At 40.3% G+C, this 9,609-nt stretch overlaps 1 protein-coding gene across 1 annotated transcript; it reads left to right on the top strand.

Moving 5' to 3' along the window:
• Window positions 1-3,076: 3,076 nt before the first annotated feature.
• On the top strand, window positions 3,077-7,711 carry LOC106092262 (esterase B1). Its single transcript, XM_013259108.2, has 3 exons — window positions 3,077-3,389; window positions 5,001-5,151; window positions 6,516-7,711. Exons 1-3 carry the CDS (start codon window positions 3,315-3,317, stop codon window positions 7,709-7,711), a joined length of 1,422 nt encoding a protein of 473 aa, XP_013114562.2. The 5' UTR covers window positions 3,077-3,314.
• The last annotated feature ends 1,898 nt before the right edge of the window (window positions 7,712-9,609 follow it).

A 9,609-nucleotide genomic window follows, 5' to 3' on the forward strand; every position in this document is an offset into this window, starting at 1 on the left:
TTTTAGCTCCTACTGCTTTAAAAGGGCATATCGGACGAAAGACATATATGGGAGCTATATCTAAATCTGCACCGATTTAGATGAAATTTTGCACACATATTGGGACGTCACACGAAACATTTCATGCCGAATTTGGTAGAGATCGCACTAAAATTGTGGCTCCTACAGGTTTAAAAGAGCACTTCGGATGAAAGTTATATATATGGGAGCTATATCTAAATCTGAACCGATTTTTTCAAAATCAATAGCGTTTGTCCATGGATCAAAAAAGACACTTCAAAATTTTGTAAAAATCGGACAACAAATGCGACCTGTAACTTGATTACAAGGATGCATGGATAGACGTACAGACGGACATAGCTAAATCGAATCAGAAAGTGATTCTGAGTCGATTGGTATACTTATCAATGGATCTAGCTCTTCTCCTTTTTAGCGTTGCAAACAAATGCACAAATCTATAATACCCTGTACCACAGTGATGGTGTGGGGTATAAATACATCAATCCTATGGCTAAATAGCAAATTTTGGGCTTAGTAACTTTGTCACTCGTTTATGACTCATCGATATATTGAACTGAGACTCTTGAAAATCTAAATCAATTAATTCACATCCATCCCTTTGTCCGTCCGTTTGTTTGTCGAAAGCACATTTACTTCCGAACCAGTAAAGCTAGGCGTTTGAAATTTTGCTACTTCGTATTATGTTCCTGGTGAGAACATCTGAAACAAGTAAGAGCGTACTAAGTTCGGCCGGGCCGAATCTTATATTCCCTCCACCATGGATCGCATTTGTCGAGTTCTAGGTGCGGTATCTCTTTTTAGGCAAACAAAGAATATTGAATAAGAACTGCTATGCTATTGGAGCTATATCAAGTTATAGTCCGATGCGGACCATAAACGAATGCTGAACATTGTAGAAGTCATTGTGTGATATTGTAGTTCATTCGGATAAGAATTGCGCCTTGTAGGGGCTCAAGAAGCAAAACCGGGAGATCGGTTTATATGGGAGCTGTATCAAGCTATTGATCGATTCAGACCATAGTAGACACGTATGTTGAAGGTCATGAGGGAAGTCGTTGTACGAATCGAATGATAATTGCGCCCTCTAGAGGCTCAAAAAGTCGAGATCGGTTTATATGGCAGCCATACTTTGTACAGTTATTGGAAGTTATAACAAAACACCTCATGCAAAGTTTCAGCTAAATCGGATGAGAATTGCGCCCTCCAGCGGCTCAAGAAGTCAAGACCCAAGATTGGTTTATATAGCAGCTATATCAGGTTATGGACCAATTTAAACCATACTTCGCACAGTTGTTGGAAGTGATATCAAAACATTATGTGCAAAATTTCAGTCAAATCGGAAAAGAATTCCGCCTTCTAAAAGCTCAAAAATCAAGACCCAAGATCGTTTTATATGGCACCTATATCAAAACATCGACCGATTACAGTTACAATCCCAACCAACCTACACTAATAAGAAGCATTTGTGCAAAGTTTCAAGCGGTTAGCTCTACTCCTTCCAAAGTTAGCGAACTTTCGATACGGACGGACGGACGGACAGACGGTCGGACATGGCTAGTTCGACTTAAAATGTCACGACGATCAAGAATTCATACCCTTTATGGGGTCTTAGACGCATATTTTGAGGTGTTTCAAACAGAATGACGAAATTAGTATACCCCCATCTTATGGTGGAGGGTATACATTTTTACAGCTTATTACTATGTCATGTGAAAGCTTCTCCCGATAGAGGTGTCGCACTACTAAGAGGTTTCCGCGTAAATGTTACCAAACAATGTATGTGTCTTTGAAATTCCTGATGTGTCTTCTTGTACCTGGCGGCCATTTGTCAGTTGCTCTAATGATTTTTGTCATTGGACATACCTGCATTTTTGTACCGAAACTTTAAAAAATGTCACTTTCCGAGTTTACCACCCGCACAAATCCGAGCTGCTTTCTGCTCAGACAAAACAAACAATTAAAAGCGCGCTAAGTTCGGCCGGACCGAATCTTATATACCCTCCTATCTTATATACTCTCCAATCTTATGTACCCTCCACTTGCATTTGTCGAGTTCTTTCCCGGCATCTCTTTTTAAGCAAACAAAGAATAAAAGATAAGAAATAATATGCTATTGAAGCTATATCAAGTTATTGTCCGATTCGGATCATAACTGAAATGAATGTTGGAGACCATAGTAAAAGTCATTGTGTAAAATTTCAGCTAATTCGAATAAGAATTGCGACCTTTATGGGCTTAAGATGTAAAATAGGGAGATCAGTTTATATGGGTGCTGTTTCAGGTCATAGACCGATTCAGACCATGTTTGACAGGTATATTTCTTATGGGAAAAACCGTTATACTAAATTTTATCAAAATTGGATAATAATTGCGGCCTCTAGAGGCTCAAGAAATCAAGATCCCAGATCGGTTTCTATGACAGCTATATCAGGTTATGAACCGATTTGAACCATACTTAGTACAGTTGTTGAAAGTTATGCAACATGTCATGCCAAATTTCAGCCAAATCGTATAGTAATTGCGCCCTCTAGAGGCTCAAGAAGTAAAATAGGGAGTTCGGTTTATGTGGGAGCTGTATCAGGCTATAGACCGATTCGGACCATATTTGATTCGTATATTGAAGGTTATGGGAAAAGCCGTTGTTCAAAATTTCATCCAAATTGGATAATAATTACGACCTCTAGAGACTCTAGAAGTCAAGACCCCAGATCGGTATATACATGTTAGACCATATTTGTTGGAGGTGAGTTATATTCAAATAAAATTTTGCCAATATAGTGTTATTTATAATTTAACAATACACGCTAAGTATGATCTAAATACAATTTGGCTGAAATTTTAAACATTGTTTTTTTTATGACTTCTAACAACTATGACAGGTACGGTCCACAACTCATAGGTATTTGAATAAGTCTTTCAAAGAACCTTTTTTTGCGATGGTGGTCCATGGTGGAGGGTATATGAGATTAGGCCCAGACAAATTTCACGCGCTTTTAGTTATCTTATATGGGTGATGTCTAATGAAAAAATTGTTTTTTGCTTCTTTTAAGTTTTTTGCACACAAATTTCGGCAATTTTGGGAGAAAACTTCCGAGACCGATGTCATCACTACCCCACAAGGCCAAGTGAAAGGTCTGAAGCGATGTAATGCCTATCCTGAATTTGGCAACTACTACAGCTTCGAGGGCATACCCTATGCCAAACCCCCAATTGGTGAATTGAGATTTAGAGCCCCACAACCAGCGGAGCCATGGCAGGGTGTCTTGGAGTGTTTAAAATGTAAATCGAAACCTATGCAATACAATTTGGGAATAAAAACGATAGAAGGCTCAGAGGATTGTTTGTATGTGAATGTGTATGTGAAGGAGGTACGTATAAAGTGATAATCATTATTTCAAGGGGATATCCCATTGTTGTTAATTTCGACAGCACACAGTTTAACAGAGCCGAAGTGGTAAATATAAAATTCAAAAATTATACAAGCAAAAAAGGCAAAAGTTGGACAGGGTCTTCTATGTAATACCTTACATCTCTGAGTATACCAACCATTTTTAGGCAAATGCTAAGGCATTGGACGATGTACATATACACATGGAAGCTTCAGCTAAATTTGATCAGATTCAGATTCTCGAGCCTAACTAATCGATGCGACAATATGGCTTTCGGCATTATTACCCGACTCATAGGACTACGAGCGCACTTATGCAGAATAGATGGGATGATTGAAGGCATTTGTTAGACGTGTGGGGAAGATGATGACGTTGAAACTGATTCGGCACTTAAATACAATGTCACACTTGAATCAACTTAGGAACTTGGAATCGAGAACGATTAGAAATTTTGTAAGCAGCACGGAATTACTGACATACATTTTTCAGTGTTACTTTTCGGTATGTAGAGTGCACAACAAGCCGTTTGCTGGCTTGTTGTCCACAGTGTTATGAGGGAATATATTCCGCACTCTCTTCAATCCGCCCCCTAACTAATCATATATTCATCCTATATCGGATGAATGTCACATATGGAAGTTATATCTAAATTTCAATCGGAGGCGGAGATTCGGGCGATCACGGAATGCGTGAAGTGGTGTGGTGCTAACGCCAGGATGTCCAGTGTGAACATCCTTAACGACAGGAAAATTGTCTTAGGGGCAATTAGAACCAGGACGGTAAGGTCAAGAACAGTCTTGTAGTGTAAGAAGTAGATTAATGCCTTCTCTGAGGATGGAAAAATCCGCATCGTTTGGGTGCCGGACCATAACGGAGTAAGGGGTAATGAAAGGGCAGACGATTTGGCGGGGAAGGCCAGAGGACTGCCGTCAATAAACTTGGTTAACCCGAAGCCTTTCGGGTCGACGCAGTCCGAGTTAAGGGAGTGGGCGACGAATGCGCTTGAAATATTGTGGAACAGTGAAACGTTCCGTAGGACAGCGAAAATCATATGGTGGGATTCAGATCTTGAGAAGACGAGGCTATTACTGAAAGGAAGTAAGAAGGAGGTCAGTTTTGCTATTGGTATCATAACGGGACACATAGGACTATGAGCTCACTTGTGTAAGTGATAGCATGTGTAGGGCATGCGGGGAAGATGATGAAACGTTGCCCGGCTTTCGCGTCCAACACATACCGGTACTTAGGTGGAGACACATTATAAGACATGAACCAACTTAGGGATGTGGTATTCAAAACATTTTAAGATTTTGTAAGTAGCACGGAGTTCCTAACTTAAAATGTTCTTTTCAGAGGTTAGTTTATAGTTTTTAGAGCGCACTACAACCCGATTACTGGCTTAGGTGTTTGTCCATAGTGGCATGGGGCGGAATAATATCTGCATCCTCCTTTGAACCTAACCTAACCTACATTTCAATCGGTGTTTATTAACTCATATTAGAACATTATATATAATGTTTCTTAAAGATCGAGAGTATGACAATTTTCCTTATTTATCTTTTCCTTTATTCATATGATATTTTTTTCAAGCTCAAAAGTCCAAAACCTTTGCCAGTGATGGTGTGGATATACGGAGGAGGCTTTCAGGTAGGCGAGTCTTCCAGAGATATATACTGCCCGGATTACTTTTTGCAACGAGATGTGGTTTTTGTCACTTTCAATTACAGATTGGGAATATTAGGTAAGATTTCGTTTTATTATACCCTCCACCATAGGATGGGGAAATACTTATTTCCTCATTCTGTTTTGTAACACCTCGAAATATGCGTCTAAGACCCCATAAAGTATATATATTCTTGATCGTCGTGTCATTTTAAGTCGATCTAGCCATGTCTGTCCGTCCATCCGTCCGTCCGCCTGTCTGTCCGCCCGTCCGTCTGTATATCGAAAGCACGCCAACTTTTGATGGAGTAAAGCTAGGCGCTTGAAATATTGCACAAATACTTTTTATCAGTGTAGGTAAAAGGGCCAAATCGGTCCATGTTTTCATGTAACTGCCATATAAACCGATCTGGGGTCTTGACTTCTTGAGCCACTAGAGGCCGCAATTCTTATGCCATTTTGCTGAAATTTTGCGCGAGATGTTTTGTTATGACTTCCAACAACTGTACTATGTATGGTTGAAATCGGTTCATAACCTCATATAGCTGCCATACAAACCGATCTCGGGTCTTGACTTCTTCAGCTTTTAGGGGGCGTAATTGTTATCCGATTTGGCTGTAGTCTTGCACATGGTATTTTGGTATTATTTCCATTAACTGTTTTAAGTATGGTTCAAATCGGTTCATAACCTGGTATAGCTGCCACATTCATCGATCTTGGATCTTGACTTCTTGCGGAGGTGTTTTGTTATGACTTCCAACAACTGCGCTAAGTATGGTTTAAATCGGTCCATAACCTAATATAGCTGCCATATAAACCGATCTGAAATCTTCATATCTTGAACCACTAGAGGGCGCAATTCGTATCCGATTTCGCTGAAATTTTGCAGAAGATGTTTTGTTATAACTTCCAACAGCTGTGCAAAGTATTGCGCAAATCGGTTCATGTCCTGGTATAGCTGCCATAAAACCGATCTGGGGTCTTGACTTCTTCAGCTTTTTGGGGGCGCAATGCTTGTCCGATTTGGCAGAAATTTTGTACAACGGCTTCTCCCATGAACTTCAACATACGTGTCCAATATGGTCTGAATCGATCGATAGCTTGATACAGCTCCCATATAAATAGATCTCCCGATTTTGTTTCTTGAGCCCCTACAAGGCGCAATTCTTATCCGAATGGATTGAAATATTACACAATGACTTCTACAATGTTCAGCATTCAATTCATTTATGGTCCGAATCGGACTACAGCATGATATAGCTCCAATAGCATAACAACTCTTATTCATTATTCTTTGTTTGCCTAAAAAGAGATACCGCGCAAAGAACTCGACAAATGCGATCCATGGTGGAGGGTATATAAGATTCGGCCCCGCCGAACTTAGGACGCTCTTACTTGTTAAGCTATAAATAGACATTTTGTTATTTCTTTATATCCTCATAGGATTTCTGTGTTTAGATGATCCCGATCTAAATATTCCTGGTAACGCTGGCTTAAAGGATCAAGTTCTAGCCTTGAAATGGGTGAAACAAAATATATATGCCTTCAATGGTGATCCCAATAATATTACCATTTTTGGAGAGAGTGCTGGTGGTGCCTCTACGCAGTTTATGTTGATGACTCCCCAAACTAGGGGACTATTTCACAAAGCCATAATACAATCGGGTTCGATATTATGTCCCTGGGCCTTTACCGACAAGCATGATTTGGGCTATAAATTTGCCCGCCATATTGGTTACAAGGGAGAGAGCGATGACAAGAGTGTCTACCAGTATTTGTCCCAGAAGTCAGCGCGTAGTTTGTTTTTCGATGATCTGTCTATTATGTCCAAGGAGGATTTAATGAACCAATTGATTGTCCTTATGCGTCCTGTCGTGGAGCCCTACGAGACCTTGGACTGTGTGGTCAATAAGCCATTTGTTCAATTCATGAGGGAGGGTTGGGGAAACGAAATTCCCCTGATGATTGGCGGAAATTCGTTCGAGGGTCTTTTGCATTATGCCACAGTTCATAAAAACAATTTCATCATAGACGAGTTAAGTGATTACGTCAATCTGCTGCCTGATGATGTCCAACGCATGCGACCGCAGCAAGAACTTAAAGAAAAGGCTTTGCGTTTGGAGCAGGTCTACTTTGGTGGTGTGAAGCCCAACTTCAAGGAAAACTTTTATCAATTTTTAGATCTCTTGAGTTATAGATCGTTTTGGCATGGAATTCACAGATCGATAAGTGCTAGAGGCATGTATGCTCGCGATGTGCCAACCTACTGTTATTACTTCGATTTCGATTCAGAGTATTTCAATCTCTTTCGTACTGTGATGTGTGGTCCTTCGGTGCGTGGCACATGCCATGCCGATGATATTTCCTATCTCTTTCATGGTGCCGTTTCGGGCAAATTGAAAACTGGCACCAAGGAATACATCTGCATGCAACGCATGATTGGCATGTGGTATAGCTTTGCTTTGACTACCAATCCTAACTGTGAAGAAATTTACCCTACGTTATGGAAGCCAATCGAGGACTATAGCATGCCCATCAAATGTTTGTCCATAGCAGATGATGTGGAAATGATGGATTTGCCTATATACAATAAACTGAGAGTATGGGATGAATTCTATGAGCCAGAAGAGCTGTTGTAATTTATTGGTATTATTAAAGTTATTGTTATAATAAAATTAATAAGACATATTTGAATTTCTTTTCAATCGTTGAGTGAAGTGTTTTAAGTTCGATTCGTTGGAATTTATTATAAAATATGAAACGGCCTTACTGAATGTAGATTGGAATTAGGTTAATTTGATAGATTTGCTTCATAGAGTTGTCAAAGAAGGCTAAAAAAAGTTTTGTGAATTAGGCCGTAAGTCCTTGGCTTGTTTGAAAAGCGAAAAAAGTACCAGCCTCCAAGCAGTACCCTGGCGAGAAATTGAAAAAAAGCATTCAGCAGATATTTCTCTCAGCAATGCTGGTGATTTTTGGCGATTTCATTAACTACCACCATGTGAAGCCGTAGCATGTTGTTTGTTACTGAAACTTCACTACTGGAGTAAATGCAAATTTGCCCATGAACATAAAATTAAGGAACAGGACAAATTTCTCACATATCAATGAGTGCTGTCCGATGCTGAAGTTTGAAGATCAATGAAAAGGGGCCTCCTTTTTATGGCCGAGGCTGAACGGCTTGCCGCAGTGTAACACCTCTATGTGAAGAAGTTTTTATATGGCTGTCATACCAGATGGTATAGTACCTTACAAATGTTGCCAGCATTAGAAGGTTATAACCACCGCTGAAAACTTTTTCTGATGGTCTCTCAAGGATTCGAACACAGACGGTCGGCGTCATAGGCGGATGTGCTAACCTCTGCGCTACGGTGGCCTCCAACAAGGGTAGCCTGCAACGCCATCTACCGGGGGTCTAGAGAAAAAGACCCTTAGCTTTTTCGGACAAAAACAAGCCCCGCTCCAATGAAGGAATAACAAGTAACAAGTAAGAATGTACCAAGTTTGGTCGGACCGAATCTTATATACCCTACACCATGAATCGCATGGATGAAGTTCTTTTCAAGGTTTCTCTATGGGGGAAACTACAAAATAATAATGAGATGTGACCAACATATTTCATGGATTTTTTTACCCTCCACCATAGGATGGGGGTATACAAATTTCGCCATTCCGTTTGTAACACCTCGAAAAATGCATCTTCTTGAACGTCATGACATTTGAAGTTGTTCTAGCCATATCCGTCCGTCTGTCCGTCCATCTATCTGTCCAAAGCTCGCTAACTTTCGAAGGAGTTAACCCAGGCGCTTGATTTTTTGCACAAATCCTTCTTATTAGTGTTGGTCGGATGGGATTGATAACAGGCCAAATCGGTTCATAACCTAATAAAGATGCCATGTAAACCGATCTCCCGATAAGACTTCTTGAGCTTCTAGAGGGCGTGCTGCGTGCCTATGATGGTCGATACGACAAGGTGAGTTATTGGCGCCTTTAAATAACCAATGGCCATCATGTTTCCGCGGCGATCGGGCCGAACGAGCTTGCTCGCTTATAAGAGGTTGACGAGGATCGCCAATTCCACATGCAAATGTGGCTACAACAACAACAACCACAATATCTAAAAAATTTGTCGAAATCGGTTCAGATTTAGACACAGCTCCCATATATATGTTCGTCCGATTTTGAGAAATATTGCAATAAAGTGCTCATCTCTCTCTCTCTCTCTCTCGAAATTTGGCAAGAAGGATTTTCTTATGACTTGTGAATTATTACCGGTGAATTTCATAGAAATCGGTTGAGATTTAGATATAGCTCCTATATATTGGGTTGCCCAAAAAGTAATTGCGGATTTTGTAAAAGAAATTTTATACTGTGAACCGTTACTGCGACCCAAATGTGGTGTATAATGGGTCATTTTTACACATAGCTGCCATATAGACCGACATGCCGATTTAGCGTCTTAAGCCCGTAACAGGCGCATTTATAACCCCATTTCGGTGAAAGTCAGAATTGAGAGTTTTATTAGGTCTCCCGATATCCG

Source organism: Stomoxys calcitrans, chromosome 2 (genome assembly GCF_963082655.1).
Source record: "Stomoxys calcitrans chromosome 2, idStoCalc2.1, whole genome shotgun sequence".
Taxonomy (NCBI): domain Eukaryota; kingdom Metazoa; phylum Arthropoda; class Insecta; order Diptera; family Muscidae; genus Stomoxys; species Stomoxys calcitrans.